Source organism: Phacochoerus africanus, chromosome 2 (genome assembly GCF_016906955.1).
Source record: "Phacochoerus africanus isolate WHEZ1 chromosome 2, ROS_Pafr_v1, whole genome shotgun sequence".
In the NCBI taxonomy this organism is placed as follows: Eukaryota; Metazoa; Chordata; class Mammalia; order Artiodactyla; family Suidae; genus Phacochoerus; species Phacochoerus africanus.
In genome coordinates this window covers 177,553,967-177,572,165 of record NC_062545.1, presented here as the reverse complement: position 1 = coordinate 177,572,165, position 18,199 = coordinate 177,553,967, and the positions used below count along the sequence as shown (strand labels likewise).

At 37.9% G+C, this 18,199-nt stretch overlaps 1 protein-coding gene across 1 annotated transcript in view; it reads right to left on the bottom strand.

Moving 5' to 3' along the window:
• FANCM (FA complementation group M) overlaps positions 1–17,551 on the bottom strand; it is a 65,105-nt gene extending 47,554 nt beyond the window's left edge. The window contains exons 1-5 of the mRNA XM_047767254.1: positions 16,932–17,551; positions 16,190–16,362; positions 11,939–12,016; positions 6,557–6,715; positions 1,038–1,169 (exon numbers count right to left, since the gene is read on the bottom strand). Of these exons, the coding sequence (XP_047623210.1) occupies positions 1,038–1,169; positions 6,557–6,715; positions 11,939–12,016; positions 16,190–16,362; positions 16,932–17,466 (1,077 nt within the window). The 5' untranslated portion in view covers positions 17,467–17,551. The remainder of the gene's footprint in view (positions 1–1,037; positions 1,170–6,556; positions 6,716–11,938; positions 12,017–16,189; positions 16,363–16,931) is intronic.
• Between the last annotated feature and the right edge of the window lie 648 nt (positions 17,552–18,199).

Below are 18,199 nucleotides of genomic sequence, written 5' to 3'. Positions count from 1 at the left end.
CCATATGCTGCGGGTACGGCCCTAACAAAGACAAAAGACAAAAAATAAAACAAAGTTTAGTAAAATATACTGCAACTTCACAGGAAATTCCCTTGTGGTTCCTCAGATATTACAGAATAAAGTTCATTTTTCTAGTATATCACTGAAAGCTACTCCCATGTGGTCACAACCTAGATTAATGATCCTATCTGACTTCCTCAACCCTTCACCTCAGCCAAATTGGCTTGCTCACTGTCCCCCTCATACCTTCATTCAATTGCCTCTGTCCTTTTGCACATGCATTCCCACTCAGTTCCAAGAATGACTCAGTGCCTTTTTGCACATGTGAGCATCTCTTTTGACTTTGGACTTAACTTGATGGATATGTTCCTGTCTACCTATTTTTTTCCTAATGAAGATTAAAAATAAGAAGCTTACTGTGATGTCTCTTCCAACCTCAGAATGGAGATTTAAGATTAAATGCTATGGGTCTAAAAGTTATACCCTCTTATGACCCTGTGACTTTGCAAAAGAGAAGTGAACTAAAAAGACCAATTTAATTAAAATCATAAGATAAATTTATCTTAATTCACATCATTAAACTGTATTTCTACTAGATTTTTTTCATGCTTTTATAAATTATATAAATCATACCTGAACTCTTGATGAGCTAATACATACCAAAAAACAATCATTATTTATACTTCATCCTAGCTCTGAGTAAAAACTTAGTCTATTATCAAAATTTACTTTAAAATACCCACCATGGAGTTCCCATCATGGTGCAATGGAAACAAATCTGACTAGGAACCATGAGGTTGAGGGTTTGATTTCTGGCCTCACTCAGTGGGTTAAGGATCTGGCGTTGCCGTGAGCTGTGGTGTAGGCTGCAGACTTGGCTAAGATCCTGCATTGCTGTGGCTATGGCGTAGGCCAACAGCTGTAGCTCCAATCTGACCCCTAGCCTGAGAATCTCCATATGTTGCAGGTGTGGCCCTAAAAAGCAAAAAATAAAATTAAATTAAATTAAATTAAATTAAATTAAGTTAAATACCCACCACAATATTTGGAGATGGATTTTTCCTAAATTGATCTCTTGCCAGAATTATTTGGTACTTTGTTAGATTTGGGATATCCCTTCTCATCAAAACATTTCTTTGAATCAAAGAATGGGCAAATGCTTCCAAAATCTGCAAATTTTAAGGAAATTTAGTTAAAGTTTGCTTGAAAACCCTTTTTCAAAAACAAGTATTTCCTCACACACTAGAACAGTTATATATATTAAATTATATATTAAATAAAGTTTGTCTTGAAATGAATTTTTAGATACAGAAAGGATGATCATATTTCAAAGTACTTAACTTTTATACCCAGATAATATCCATGAGTCAACACAAGCAACTATTAGATCCACATATAATTTAAGAATATGTGTTTATCTGTTTATTTTTTCAATATTTATTTATTTATTTATTTTTGTCTTTCTAGGGCCATTCCGACAGCATACAGAGGTTCCCAGGTTAGGGGTCCAATCAGAGCTGTAGCCGCCAGCCTATACCAGAGCCATGGCAATGCAGGAGCTGAGCCACGTCTGCGAACTACACCACAGCTCACGGCAACACCAGATCTTTAACCCACTGATCCAGGCCAGGGATCGAGCCCACGTCCTCATGGATGTTAGGTTCGTTAAGTGCTAAGCCAACAGGAACTCCCCTTTTTTCGATTTTTAAAAAATTGAAGTATAGTTGATTTACGTCATGTTAGTTTCCGGTGTACAGCATAATGATTTAGTTTTCTTCAGATTATTTTCCTTATAAGTTATTAAATATACATGTATATATCTGTTTGTTTCTTAACTCTCCTCCCTTTCCCCCAACCTAAGCACAATGATAGGAGAGCCTTGATTTCTTCTCTGTTGCCTCTTCAGTGCCTAGAACAAAGTCTGCACATAGGCAAATATTTGTAGAGTGATGACTAAATCAAAATACCTTGAGTACATTCAATTTTATTCACTGATTCATTCTTTCCAAAATATTTATTAAGCACATACTATATATCAAGCATTGTTCCTGATGCTAGGGATACTGTGGCTGAGAGAAATGAAGAGGGAAGAAAAGAATAAAGAAGTGAACAAAGTAGAGAATTTCGATTATGATAAATACATTCAAGAACCTAAAATGCAATAATGCTGTAGAGTCTTTGAGGGGAAAGAGGTCATTATTAAATAAGGAGAACAAAGAGTTTCTTTTTTTTCTTGGTTGGGGAGAGCAATAGCACTGTCCAGCCCAACAAGCACCCCTCCAACCCACTCCCCTCACCCCCGCCATCAGGCCCCGGGATGCAAAGGAGAGGGACCTTAGATAGTGACCTGGCCAGCACCCTTCCACTTCTAGGCAACATGTTTCCCCACTAAGACTGGGGGCCTCACAAGAGGTGAGGGGTGCAAGCAACAGGGCCTGCTGCTGCACTGGTGGCAGCAGCGGTACTCTGGGGATGAAGTGGGCATTTGGGCTCCCACAAGGCAAAAAAAAAAATAAAGAGAAAAAAAAAGCACTCTAAAAATATCAGTAAATTATCATGTGTGATTAAATAAATTACAACTTTTAGATTCTTACAAGTAGAGTGATTTTAATCATAACCAAATGTATTAGCATTTATGAGATGATTACCAGAAAGATTTGGCCAATTCTTAAATTATTAAAACTTAGAATTTTGTTACAAATAATTAAAAAAAAAATGGAGTTTCTATCATGGCTTAATGGTAACAAACATGACTAGTATCCATGAGAGCTCAGGTTTGATCCCTGGCCTTGCTCAGTGGGTTAAGGATCTGGAGTTGCCGTGAGCTGTGGTGTAGGTCACAGATGTGGCTCGGATCTGGCATTGTGGTGGCTGTGCCACAGGCTGGCAGCTGCAGCTCCAATTCAATCCCTAGTCTGAGAACTTCCTTATATTGCACCCATGGGCCTAAAAAGCAAAAAGCAAAAAAAAGCAAAAACAAACCATATTCCTATAAAACTTTAAGAAAAACCTCTTAAAGGTTAAATGACAGAGAAATGTTTTGTTTACCAATCTGCAAAACAAACTACTTCAAAACATCACAGATTAAAACAACAACCATCTTATTTGCTTGTGATTCTTTTTCCGCAGGGAAGAATTCAAGCAGGTGACAGAGAAGGCCTAAAAGCAATGACAACACAATAAGCATGTCAAATCTCCATGTCTTGGTTTCTAAATACCATTCTTCCATAATAGAAATGAGGATTCCTTGGAGAGACTGTTGATTCCACGACTGAGATAGGAAAACTACTGAATGAGCATAAAATATCTTATAATGCCAAAAAGTTAGGAAGTAGTCCTCCTCCCCCCACCCAAAAAAAAGGGGCTAAGGACTCAGGAGCCATCTTAAAGGAGCTCCCAATGGCCAAAGCTAGAACAATCTGAGTAACAAAATTAATAATGATAGTATTAGAAAAAATAATTATCCGTTATTCCGCATTAATATAAAGAACTGAATAAGTAAGTGGGGAGAGGAAACAGTTCTTCACAATAATTCAAATTATCAACTGTAAAATAAATGAGGGAAAGAAGAAAAAATGATTAGATAAATACTACATAAATAACTGTTGTAGGCAAAAACCATCATTACATGCTAAAATTAATGGACCAAGTATTTTGAGAAATAGGATATTTGCATAGTCCCAAAGTATCTAGCCACTGGAACTCTCTATACTCTTTTTGCAAATTTTCTGAATGTCTAAAATTACTGCAAAACAAAATATTAAAAATAAAAAAATTCTGTCAGGGCACTGCAGTGACAGCTTGTCTCTGTCCTGATGTGTGTAGACTCAGAGGGCTTGGGGCTAGCTAAAATAGCTGTACTGGGGCCATGTGTCTACATCCTTCATTGTAGAAATCTACTGGTTCCTCCCTTCTCCTCAACATGGCTAACATGTACTCATCACGGCTAACTTGGGTTCATCACATTGTACTACCGATCAAAGTCAGTCACAGGGCAAGCCTAGAGTCTAGGGAAGCAGAAATGTATCCCACCTCTCAATGGGAAGACTAGCAAAGACTCTGCAGCCTTGTTTAATCCACAGCATTGAGGTTATAAAAACAAGGTATTCTCCTAGCATGACACAAATTATGAACTTTAGAAAACCGATTGTTACCCCAAATTATTACTTTCTCCCACTGAAAATGATAACAGTCTGAGCAGTTTTTCTTACAGCTACATACTAACACTTGGACCAGATAATTCTTTATTGTTGGGGGGCTCTCCTGTCCATGGCAGGATGCTATTTCACATTCCTGGCCTCTAAACACTAGATGCCAGTAAAAAATCCACACTCTACTCCTTCCAGTTATAACAACCAAAAATTAGTCAAGACATTGCCAAATGTCACCAGTGGGCAAGGTGGCCTGAAAAACACTGTTGTACAAGGAGGGAAATATTGAAAATATATTTCCTTACAAAGAAACTTCCGACTGAATCTGGATACCTGTCTTGGACATGTTTACCATACGAAAATTCACTGTGTTTTGTGTCATCTGTTCATATATGTTTGGGGGGGGTTATAAAGCAGTTACAAGGTTTACTTAAACCTAATCAAACTTACAAGCTTTTGCACAGCAATGGAAAACCATAAACAGAAAGAAAAAAAAATACTCACTAGGAGAAAATACTTGCAAACAGTACAACTGACAAGGGCTTAATCTCCAAAATATACAAAGTATACAGCTCATACAACACAACAATTAAAAAAAAACCCAATCAAAAAATGGGCAAAAGAACTAAATAGACATTTCTCCAAAGAAGACATACAAACGGCCAATAGGCACATGGAAAGATGCTTAACATCACTAATTATGAGGGAAATGCAAATCAAAACTACAGTGAGGTATCACCTCACGCCAGTCAGAATGGCCATCATTACAAAGTCTACAAATAGCAAATGCTAGAGAGGATGTGGAGGAAAGGGAACCCTACCTACACTGTTGGTAGGAATATAAGTTGGTGCAGCCACTATGGAAAACAGTACAGAGGTTCCTCATAAAACTAAAAGTAGAATTGCCATATGAACCAGTAATCCCACTCCTGGGCATAACTCCAGATATAACAGTAATTCAAAAAGACACATGTACCCCTATGTTCATTCATAGCAGTACTATTCACAATAGCCAAGACATGGAAACAAACTAAATGTCCATCAATAGATGAATGGATAATGAGGATATGGTACAAAAATACAATGGCTATTACTCAGCCATATGCATTAACATGGATGGACCCAGAGATAACCATACTAAGTGAAATAAGTTAGACAAATACTGTATGATATCACTTACATGTGGAATCTAAAATATAACACACATGAACATATAACACACATATGAAACAGAAACAGACTCACATAGAGAACAGACTTGTTGCCAAGGAAAAGAGTGGAAAAGGGATAGAATGGGAATTTAGAATTAACAGATGCAAACTATTATATATACAATGGATAACAAGGGCCTACTGTATAGCACAGGGAACTATATTCAATACTCTGTGATAAACTAATGGAAAAGATTATTTTTTTAAAGTGATAACTAAATCACTTTGCTGTATAGCAGAAATTAATACAACATTGTAAATCAACTATACTTCAATAAAAATAAGTTTTTTGTTTTTGTGGGTTTTTTGTTTGTTTTTTTTGCCTTTTTCTAGGGCCACTCCTCTCGGCATATGGAGGTTCCCAGGCTAGGGGTCTAATCTGAGCTCTAGCCACCAGCCTACACCAGAGCCACAGCAACGCGGGATCCGAGCCACATCTGCAACCTACACCACAGCTCACGGCAAATTACGGATCCTTAATCCACTGAGCAAGGCCAGGGATCGAACCCTCAACCTCATGGTTCCTAGTTGGATTCGTTAACCACTGAGCCATGACAGGAACTCCATAAATAGATTTCTAGCTCAGTCCTTTTTTTGTTTTTTTTTGTCTTTTTGCCGTTTCTTGGGCCGCTTCCGTGGCACATGGAGGTTCCCAGGAAAAATAAGTTTTAAAAAATGCAAAACTATGTAAGGCTATTATTGGCTTTAGACATGGTCATCATTTTGCATTTCCTCTTTAACTAATAGTTTCCCAGTGTAATAAAATATGATGCAGATACCAAAAATTTTAATTTCAAAGAATTTTTTCAGGAGTTCCTGTCATAGCTCAGCGGACGCAAATCTGACTAGCATCCATGAGGATGCAGATTTGATCCCTGGCCTCGTTCAGTGGGTTAAGGATCCGGCATTGTCGTGAGCTGTGGTGTAGGTTGCAAACACGGGTCAGATCCCAAGGTTGCTGTGGCTATGGCATAGCACAGCAGCTACAGCTCCAATTAGACCCCTAGCCTGGGAACCTTCAAATGCCATGGATGCAGCCCTGAAAAGAGGACAAAAAAAAAAAAAAGAATTTTTCCACATTAATTACATAAAATGATTCTAACTATATACTCCTACAGTCAGATTTTGTTAACTAAAATAATCACATTATCAGTTCATCTACTGAAACCCTCAATGATGATAAAAATGGCTTACCTGTATATATGCCTTTTGGATAGCTGCAAGTTCTTCACTGAGAGGAACAACAAGTTTTTCAACTCGTCTTTCATGAGAGTATGGCAAAATATCTGGAGCATCTTCAGAACGAAGTTCTATCTGCTCAATTAGTAGATTAGTAATAACCTGTTGCACAGCCTATACAAAATCAATTAAGTATGATTATAAACTATATTACATGTTAAATCTTTTAGTCTTTCACTAAAAAAAATAAAATAGCAATAAATTGTTGAAAAAGTCTTTAGAAACATCTTTCTTGTATGCAGCCCTTCAAGCCAAGCATCCAAGAAATAAGAATATTAGTAAATGTCCAATAAATTCCTCAAATGCATTTAGCACTTTCCAATGACAGTGATATATTCTATCAATATTTATAAAGACTCAGACCAAATAGAGGTTTTAGATTAGCAAACTAAATCCCCAAAACATTATACAATAGTCAATTTTAGAGGCAGAACTAAAACCCAAATTTCCTGATTCCCTGGCAAACACTTTTTTCCACCGATTTTTTTTTTCTTCTTACAGCCACACTGCAGCATATGGAATTTCCCATGTTAGGGGTCAAATTGAGGCTGCACCTGCCTGTATAGGCCACAGCAATGGTGGACATGAGCCACATCTGTGACCTATACAGGATCATTAACACACTGAATGAGGCCAGGAATTGAACCTGCATCTTCACAGAGACTATGTCAGGTTCTTAACCTCCTGAGCCACAGTGGGAACTCCCTCCACAAGAAATCTTGTTACTGTTACAGGATACAAATGTATCTTACGAATACTTTACAAATTGACTTGTTAAGAAACTGAAAGCACAGGTCCTATTCTAAATCAATTATTAATAAATTATGGAATATTTTCCATTTAAATCAATATATATGATGTGAATATTTTTGTAGCCAAACTTCTTTTATCTTTTTTTTTTTTTTTTTTTTTTTTTTTTGCTTTTTAGGGCCATACCCACAGCATATGGAGGTTCCCAGGCTAGGGGTCGAATTGAAGCTACAGCTGCCGGCCTACACCAGAGCCACAGCAAAGCCAGATTGGAGACGTGTCTGTGACCTACACCACAGTTCACGACAACACCAGATCCTTAACCCACTGAGCAAGGCCAGGGGTCAAACCCTCAACCTCATGGTTTCTAGTCGGATTCGTTTCCACTGCGCCACAACAGGAACTCCTCCGGAGCTAAATTTCATTCATTCAAAGCTTATAAATTTGATTGTAAAAATAGGGAACTAGACAAAAAACATAAAACCTGTTGCAAAACAACTGCTACAACATTAGACCATAGTACTGAATGTAATGAAAAGAAAGGAAGGGAAGGAGGAAGAATCCTGAAAGTATCTAGAAATTAAGAACTCTTTAAAATAAAAAAATAAAAATAAAAAACTAGTAAAGCCTCATGGGCTTAGTTTCAGACAAAAAATACTCTAGGGCAAAAATCACGTCTTAATTACTTTTATATTCCCAATACCTAGTACAGTATCTAATACAGTAATACACTACAGTTGCTGACAGGCTACATACATTCAAAAGCTAGAATAAATGTATGAACATTTTTTAAAATTGAGTAAGACTTTAGTATTAATCATTCACTCATTCAACAAATATTTGAGTAACTCCTATATGCTAGGTATTGAGTTGGTGATAGAGGTATATCCAAAATACATATAATCCCTACATCCATGTATTTAAGGGGGGCAAAGAGACAACAACTGAATAAGCAAAAAAATAACAGATTGTTATGAATATTAAGAAAATCACAAGATGGGAGGAGCTGCCTTTTGATAGCTTGGAGTGAATTTTTCTGAAATCATGATATTTAAGCACAGACTTAAAAGATGACTAAAAAAATAATCAAACCATGTTTAAACAAAATTAGGGGAGAGATGAGAGGATAGAAATTTCTAAAAACCTCAAAACTATAGAAAGAGGAAAAAAGTCATAGCTTGGCAGAAGCTATCTTAAAAACTATCCAAAACCCAAAACAGAAGACTACTCAGCTACTAAGTTAGACTGTCATGTAATAGGGCTCAAAATCTGCATTTCTATCATCTTCCAATAAAGAAAACTCAAGCTGCCTGGAGAAATGGGTGATTCCACAGTGAGAACAGGAAAAATACTAAGTGAGCATAAAATATGTTTTAATAACAGAAAGTTAGGAAGTGTTCAAAACAAACAAAAAAGTGCTATCTAAAGGACAGAGGAACCATCTTCAAGATACCCCCAATGGCCAAATCTAGAACACATTGAGAAACAAAATTATTGAGAGTATTGGGTTGTTGCCCACAAACAAAAACATATCCGTGTGTGTTTGTGTGTGTGTGTGTCTTTTTAGGTCCGCATCTTGGCATATGGAAGTTCCCAGGCCAGGGGTCAAATCGGAGCTATAGCTGCAGGGCTGTGTCACAGCCACAGCAACGCCAGATCCCGCACCACAGCTCACAGCAATGCCAGATCCTTAACCCACTGAGCAAGGCCAGGGACCAAACCCATGTCCTCAGGGATACTATCAGGTCTGTTGCTGCTGAGCCACAACAGGAACTCGTCCATTAGTCTCTATTGATGTAAAAAAAAATTGAATTACAAATAAATGAAGAAAAGATACAGATCTTCACTACAGAAGAATTCAAATTTTTAAATGTTAAAAAAAAAGGGGGAGGGAAAGAGGAAATAATGATTAGACAAAGAGCACAGAAATAAATTGTTGCAAGCAAGAGCCACCACTGGATGACAAAACAGAATATTTACATAGTCTCCAAGTACCTCCCCCACAACAGACTTAATCACAAAAACAAAAACAATAGTTTTACAATGGAGAAACCAGGAAGTATTCATTTTATTTTATTTTATTATTATTTTTTTTTATTTTCCCACTGTACAGCAAGGGGGTCAGGTTATCCTTACATGTATACATTACAATTACATTTTCCCCCCACCCTTTCTTCTGTTGCAACATGAGTATCTAGACAAAGTTCTCAATGCTACTCAGCAGGATCTCCTTGTAAATCTATTCTAAATTGTGTCTGATAAGCCCAAGCTCCCGATCCCTCCCACTCCCTCCCCCTCCCATCAGGCAGCCACAAGTCTCTTCTCCAAGTCCATGATTTTCTTTTCTGAGGAGATGTTCATTTGTGCTGGATATTAGATTCCAGTTATAAGTGATATCATATGGTATTTGTCTTTGTCTTTCTGGCTAATCTCACTCAGTATGAGAGTCTCTAGCTCCATCCATGTTGCTGCAAATGGCATTATGTCATTCTTTTTTATGGCTGAGTAGTATTCCATTGTGTATATATACCACTTCTTCCGAATCCAATCCTCTGTCAATGGACATTTGGGTTGTTTCCATGTCTTGGCTATTGAGAATAGTGCTGCAATGAACATGCGGGTGCACGTGTCTCTTTTAAGGAGAGTTTTGTCCGGATAGATGCCCAAGAGTGGGATTGTGGGGTCATATGGAAGTTCTATGTATAGATTTCTAAGATATCTCCAAACTGTTCTCCATAGTGGCTGTACCAGTTTACATTCCCACCAACAGTGCAGGAGGGTTCCCTTTTCTCCACAGCCCCTCCAGCACTTGTTATTTGTGGATTTATTAATGATGGCCATTCTGACTGGTGTGAGGTGATATCTCATGGTAGTTTTGATTTGCACTTCTCTTATAACCAGCGATGTTGAGCATTTTTTCATGTGTTTGTTGGCCATCTGTATATCTTCTTTGGAGAAATGTCTATTCAGGTGTTTTGCCCATTTTTCCATTGGGTTGTTGGCTTTTTTGCTGTTGAGTTGTATAAATTCCTTATATATTCTAGAGATTAAGCCCTTGTCGGTTGCATCATTTGAAACTATTTTCTCCCATTCTGTAAGTTGTCTTTTTGTTTTCTTTTGGGTTTCCTTTGCTGTGCAAAAGCATTTCAGTTTAATGAGGTCCCATGGGTTTATTTTTGCTCTAATTTCTATTGCTTTGGGAGACTGACCTGAGAAAATATTCATGATGTTGATGTCAGAGAGTGTTTTGCCTATGTTTTCTTCTAGGAGTTTGATGGTGTCCTGTCGTATATTTAAGTCTTTCAGCCATTTGGAGTTTATTTTTGTGCATGGTGTGAGGGTGTGTTCTCGTTTCATTGCTTTGCATGCAGCTGTCCAGGTTTCCCAGCAATGCTTGCTGAATAGACTTTCTTTTTCCCATTTGATGTTCTTGCCTCCCTTGTCAAAGATTAATTGACCATAGGTGTCAGGGTTTATTTCCGGATTCTCTATTCTGTTCCATTGGTCTGTCTGTCTGTTTTGATACCAGTACCACACTGTTTTGATGACTCTGGCTTTGTAGTATTTCTTGAAGTCTGGGAGAGTTATGCCTCCTGCTTGGTTTTTGTTTCTCAGGATTGCTTTGGCGATTCTGGGTCTTTTGTGGTTCCATATAAATGTTTGGATTGTTTGTTCTAGTTCTGTGAAAAATGTCATGGGTCATTTGATAGGGATTGCATTGAATCTGTAGATTGCTTTGGCTAGTATGGCCATTTTTACAATATTGATTTTCCCCATCCAGGAACATGGAATATCTTTCCATTTCTTTACATCTTCTTTGATTTCTTTGATTAAAGTTTTATAGTTCTCGGAGGAAGTATTCATTTTAAACAAGACAAGATTTACAGCAGCAGTAATAAGACAAATCATCAAGTACTCCTTGATACAATGTGCTAAGAAAGGTACAGAATCACCTCTGGGATATTCTTGCCAAAAAGCATACATAACTTTATTCCAATCATAAGAAAACATCAGACAAACCCAAATTGAGAGCTATTCAACAAAATAACTGGCACTTACGCTTCAAGAGCATCAAAGTCATAGAAGACAAGAAAAGAATGAGGAACTGTCACAGACTAGAAGGTACTGAGGAGACATGACAACTAAATGCAATGTGGGATCCTGGATGACCCCAGAGCAGAAAAGGATACTGGTAGGAAAGCTGGCAATACTCACATAAGGTCTGCAGATTAGTTACTGGTTTGTACCAATGTTAACTTCTTGGATTTGATAATTTTACTGTGGTTATATAATACATTAACATTAGAGGAAGCTGAGCAAAGGAGATACAGAGACAAATATTTGGAAATATTCTGGAAGTCTAAAGTCATTTCAAAATAAAGCTGAAAACAGTAACAATTTTAAGCAGCCTTAGATGATTCTCTGGCACACTGAAGTCTAAAAACTAGTAATGAAGGAAATCTCCTGCAACCATAGAAGGAAAGATAGGCATCTTATGGGAAATACTGTAGTCCTTATGTCAAACTAAATATTTCTGGCCACATATAAAAGTTCTTATTTTCTTTAATATTAATAAAATTTACTTACCTTTATATCACTACCTGGTGTGGCACTAAGAGCCAAGATCCTAAAGTGATTTGTATATTTGACTAGTTCTCTTACAACCTTTAAGAAAAAAAAAAGTTCTTTAATTTCATCTGCCCAATACAAAAATAAAAACGATTCTGCTAAACAAGCTATTATATACGGTCCATTATCACTACTCCTTATTTAGAGTATTGATCGTCTAATGGATGGAACTATCATTAGTTACATTATCCAAAGAGCAAATGGTTTAGGATTATACTCTACACCAGTAAAAACCACTTTAGGCTTTCTTCTATACATAAAGCTACAACATCAAAGCCTATAAAGAGGCAAATCAAAATACTCAGAGAATTAATTCAAGGGCAAATGGTAGGAAAAAAATCAAGTCTATTCTCCATTGTTTGGGCCACAGTTTAGCCTTATAGCCATATCCATATGCATACTTGCCAAATTAAGATAAATCCTAACATAAAAATAGAAAAAAAATTAATATGAAATTAGATTTGAAAGAGTTTTAGTAAAGATTTTATTTTTCTTGCTTTTTTTTAGGGTTGCATCCACGACATATGGAAATTCCCAGGCTAGGGGTTGCATCAGAGCTATGGCTGCTGGCCTATGCCACAGCCACAGCAATGCCAGATCTGAGCTGCATCTGTGACCTACACCACAGCTCACGGCAATGCCAGATCCTTAACTCACTGAGAAAGGCTAGGGATATAACCTGCATCCTCATGGATACTAGTCAGTTTGGTTACTGCTGAGCCACAATGGGAACTCCTCAATAAAGATTTTAAAGAAGTTCAATTTCATATGGAAAGCTCAAAAATCTTTAATTAAGTTTATTCATAAATGCATAAGGCTAATTTAGGATTTAAAAAAAAATTTTGGCCACACCTATAGCATGTGGGTACCCCCAGGCCAGGAATCCAACCAAGGCCACAGCAGAGACCTGATTTACTGCAGTGACAATGCCAAATCCCTAAACTGCTGCACTATGACAACTCCCTTGAGGTTATTTTTAAGATCTAACTTCAGTTTTAAATCCTAAAACATTTTCTCAATGGCACCAAAGTATTATTCTAGGATTTGCAGTTTGAATTCAATACCCTTTTCTGGTATAATTAATACCTGATAATCTGCCAGATTTCCATATGCCCCAATAAAAGGAAAAAGGACCTCTAAGTAAACTGAGATAAAGTAACAGCTCTCAGTATCCCATACGTCTACATTAGATAAGGAAACTAAAGCCTGATTATTAATTTTTTTTAATTGAGGTATAGTTGATTTATAATACTGTCTTAGTTTCAGGTGTACAGCATAGAGATTCAGTATTTCTGGATTATATTCCAGTAAAGATTATTATAAAATAATGGGTATAATTCCCTGTGCTCTACAGTATATCATTTTTGCTTACCTATTACTCCTAATTTGTCCCTCCCCTGTTCCCTCTCCCTTTTGGTAACCATAAGTTTGTTTTCTATGTCTGTGAATCTGTTTCTGTTTTCTATATACATTTGTTTGTATTATTTTTTTAGATTCCATATGTAAGTAATATCATATAGTATTTGTCTTTCTTTGACTTATTTCACTGAGTATAATATTCTCTAGGTCTATCCACATTGCTGCAAATGACAGTATCTCATTCTTTTTTATGACTAATATCCTACTACATATGTATATGCCACTTCTTAATCCAACCAATCTGTTGGTGGGCATTTGGGTTGCTTCCCATTTCTTGGCTAATGTAAATAGCACTAAAACCAGATTATCTTAAAACTGCTCTCATTTCAACCCATGTCAAAAATGAATTTAATAAGAATTCAATTTTAATGAATTTAAACAATATTAATACTCAGAAAGTATTTCTTTTTTTCTTTTTGCCTTTTCTAGGGCCACTTCCCATAACATATGGAGGTTCCCAGGCTAGGGGTCTCATCAGAGCTGTAGCCTCTGGCCTACGCCAGAGCCACAGCAACTCGGGATCCAAGCCACATCTGAGACCTATACCACAGCTCACAGCAACACCGGATCCTTAACCCACTGAGCAAGGCCAGGGATCAAACCTGAAACCTCATGGTTCCAAGTCTGATTCGTTAACCACTGTGCCACGACCGGAACACCTCAAAAAGTTATTATTTATGGAGTTTTTAAAAATATGGTACAAAGGAGTTCCTGCTGTGGTGCAACAGGATCTGTGGCATCTCTAGAGCACTGAAACAGAGGTTCGATCTCCGCTTGGCAAATTGAGTTAAGGATCTGGCATTGCCACAGATGCAGCTTCGGTTGCATCTGCAGCTGGGATCTGACCCCTGGCCTGGGAACTCCATAAGCTGTGGGGCAGCCAAAAAAGAAAGAAAGATACAGAATACATATAAAGACAGAGTATTATACTTAGTGGAAACTTAAGCCCAATCATCCTAATTAAAAACTGATACAAGACACAATGTTCCTAATACATTACATTTTTTTCCAAGAGGGTTCTCAAGCATTTTGTAGAAGTGGTGTTGTGTTTTTAACCCAGGAAGCCATATTCTTCCACAAGCTGTCTCCCTCCTGGAAACTATATCTGAAATATTCAATGTAGTATAAACTATCAGAGTTGTTTGGATATTAAAGAAGTCAGTCAAGCCTCACTGTACTCAATAAAAGTGTAAGCCTTTGTAGTTAAAAAAAAAAAATTAAAAAAAAAATCAAGGAGTTCCCATCATGGCTCAGTGGAAACGAATCCAACTAGTATCTATGAGGATGCAAGTTTGATCCCTGGCCCCACTCAGTGGGTTGAGGATCTGGCATTGCCATGAGCTGTGGTGTAGGTTACAGACTCGCCTCAGATCCCAAGTTGCTATGGCTGTGGCGTAGGCTGGCAGATGTAGCTCCAATTGGACCCCTGAACTGGCAACTTCCATATGCTGTGGGTGTAGCACCAAAACAAAACAAAAAAAATCACCTAATGCCTAAAATATTTTGAAAGTAAAGTTGCTAAATGTACAAATGAGTTATAAATGTTTTAAATACCTCTCTCAAGTAGAAACTTTAACACAATGGGTATTAATTTAACTTGGAAAGATATAAATAAATGGAAAATATATATCCATCTCTTGGGTGAGATCAAAGATCAACTCTAAGAAAGATGACAATTCTCAAAAAGATAATAGGTATAAAAAAATAGGTATAATACAATAATTCTTCAAGTACACAGGAAACTACTTTATAAAACCACAAACTGGCAGTGAAATTCATCTCTTTACACTAAATGAAATTAATTGTCCTTCTATTCTTACTGCATACGTTCTCCCTAGCATCATCAGCTATTCTGGTTTTAATTATGTACCACCTATATGCTGATGATTTCCAAATCTGTATCTCTAGCTCTGAACCCTCCACTGAGATCTGTACTTCTCAGTCATCCACTGCCTACTGAGTATTACAGCTAGATTCCTCATAGATGCCTCAAACTCAACAATTTAAAACTACTCACTCTTTCCACAAAACTCTAGATGCTCTCTGCCTCCAGAAGTCTTTATCTACTAATAGCATCACCATCCTCACAATCTTCCAAGCCAGAAATCTGGGAGACATCCTAAATTGCTCCTACCCCTCACTGTACACCTTGCTTTTACCCTTCTCTCCCCTAATCTCTTTTAAATCTGAGGCATCACCGCGGCTAAATATTTTTCAATGAGTCTCTACACCTGTATCTCCTATAGCCTACAAAGGGCATTCAAACTGCTAAGCATAGACTACAAATCCTTTCAGGACCTTACTTCTAAGTAACTTTTCAGCTATATTCCACCTCTTCACCTTTGTACTTTATATTCCTAAGGTACTTAACTGGGAGTCAGTATTAGGTACCTGCATACATTACATCATTCAATCCTTAAACCAACACTGACAGTTAAGTATTATTTTACCTAGCTGCCAAGGAATAACACTGCATATCGACCTAATCCTTTGACTATTATCTTAGTACCAAATCTCCATCTCTATACCCTATAATGGATCACTGTCTCAAACATGACGACTCTCACCATCTACATCAGACACGAATGGTCTCCTTAAGCTTTAAAAACAAACAGCAGAGACATTGATTTGAATGAAGGATAGTATTTCCTATCATCCTCAGTTGAGCTAATAGACATAAGGCCTTTCATAATAATAATAATACCATCAATACCTTCAATCATTAATAATTATTCTCCAAAATGCTCTTTAATAGGTTTACAGGATAAAATATTTTTTAAACAAAATTACCTGGCAGTAAGCATAGTTTCCAAGAGCTTTATGAGCTTCATCAATAACTAGACACTTTATTTCAGCAGCAGGACAAGCTCCTCTAGAAAGATCATTTACCATGACTTGAGGTGTAAGAAAAAGGACTCTCTTACTGTCCCATATTTCCTTCCTGGTGAAAGCCTGAGTAGACCCTGTAAATAAAAGTGACACTTTACATTCTTAACCCCAGACTATTATCTGTAAAATATAAATAATCTGGCCTATTATCAGAATATATTCCTGCTTTGGTAATCTGCTTCTAAAATGATAATTGGACTCTCATTGGAATGCTACATTTTAAAACTTTGTTGTGGTTAAAATGTCAATCTGGCTTTTACCACAACTAAGCCGCCTTTAGGGAATTCCTACAAAATGACAAAATAGTAATTCAAAGAAAAAAAAATCCTCAACTGGGAAATCCTTTTGGGGAAGAAATTCAGGAAAACTCACGTTCACTTACCAATGGGGTATACCCACATAAATGACTTCAAAATGCTACAGGAATCCTTTGAAGATTGAATAAAGCAACCCTATCCATTAGAGATGGGCTTGCTACAAGTAGATGATGTCTTAAGGGAGAAGACGTAAAATAAGTATATTGTGATCTGGGGACTGTTTCACATGAATCAGGAATTCCCTTAGTGCTATTGCCAGCAGAATGCGTGCTTTCCCCTGGGTGCCCAGCTCTTAATTTCAAATTAGCCAACTGTTTCTAAGATACCTGTCATTTCGGCCATGTGGGACTGCGGGATACCCATCACCCGGTAGCAAGCTTCGATCTGCTGTGTGACCAAAGGTTTTGTGGGGGCCATGAAAACCACTTTGCCAGAAGGGAACCAGCGGTAGAAATTGTACATGACCACGGCGGCAATAAAGGTCTTTCCCAAGCCGGTGGGCAGACAAACCAGCGTGTTGCAAAACAGAGCGGTCCTGGCGATGTTCAGTTGGTAGTCCCGCACTGGGCAATTAGTAGGGTAAATCCACAGGGCGCCCGCGGAGGTGCAGAACCCGCCATTCTCTAGACTTAGCTGCTGCTCTGCTTCGTACACTGCAACCAGCAATACATCATCGTCGGACTCTGGCTGAGCCTCGGCAGCCTCTGCTGCCTCTGTCTCCTGTGCCGCTGTAGAAAACTGCGCGCTGGAGATGCCAGGGCTCTGAGTCCTCCCAGTTCCAGAACTGCAACTCGGAGCCCCGGCGGATCGGGAAACTCTTGAGCCCCACGTCTGGAAAAGCGTTCTTTGCCGTCCGCTCATTAGGCCGACGACCACCGAAGACAGGCCAGCAGCTCTTGCAGCTAAGAGCCTCCGTTCCAACCCCCATCGGTTACCTTCGCGTAAAAAGGAGTGGAACCAGAGGCGGGACTAAGGCCAGTTTATCCAGTTGAAAATGCCGCCACTGAGTCTGCGTGGGGAATATGATTGGCGGGCTTCCCGGAAATCCTGCCGCCCTTTCGGAGACGCAAGCGCATTATCAAGGAGCTACTATAAATTTGGTCCCCCGATCAATTTCTTCTCCACTCTAAATTGGGTTCCGTTTTCCAAGATTAGGTGTCTGGGCGTCGTTGCTAAAATGATATAGCATAAAATGATACAATAAATAACCTTGAGATTCAAAACTGTAGATACTCATATATTTTGAACTTAATGAGCATCTAACGTGCTTGTTGGTTGTATTTCTAAACTGAAAGAAGAGGTGAAAAACAAACGTGTTTAGATAGAATTAAATAACTTGTCTTATTTCTCTATCCAGACAGAGAAAGCAAAATGTCAGTCTCTTTTTCGCAGTATTAGGAGTAGAACCCATTATTTTGACATTTTTATTGTTTAAAAGGAATGAATGGTTTGGCCCTGATATTTGCTGGAAAATCCTAAAGGAAAAAAGCAAGGCGTCCTGATGCTCCACTACATCTTCATAAATTACATAGAGCAATAAGCGTTGGTGTGATATTATTCTACTCTGGAAATAGATTTCTATCTCAGATTTGGT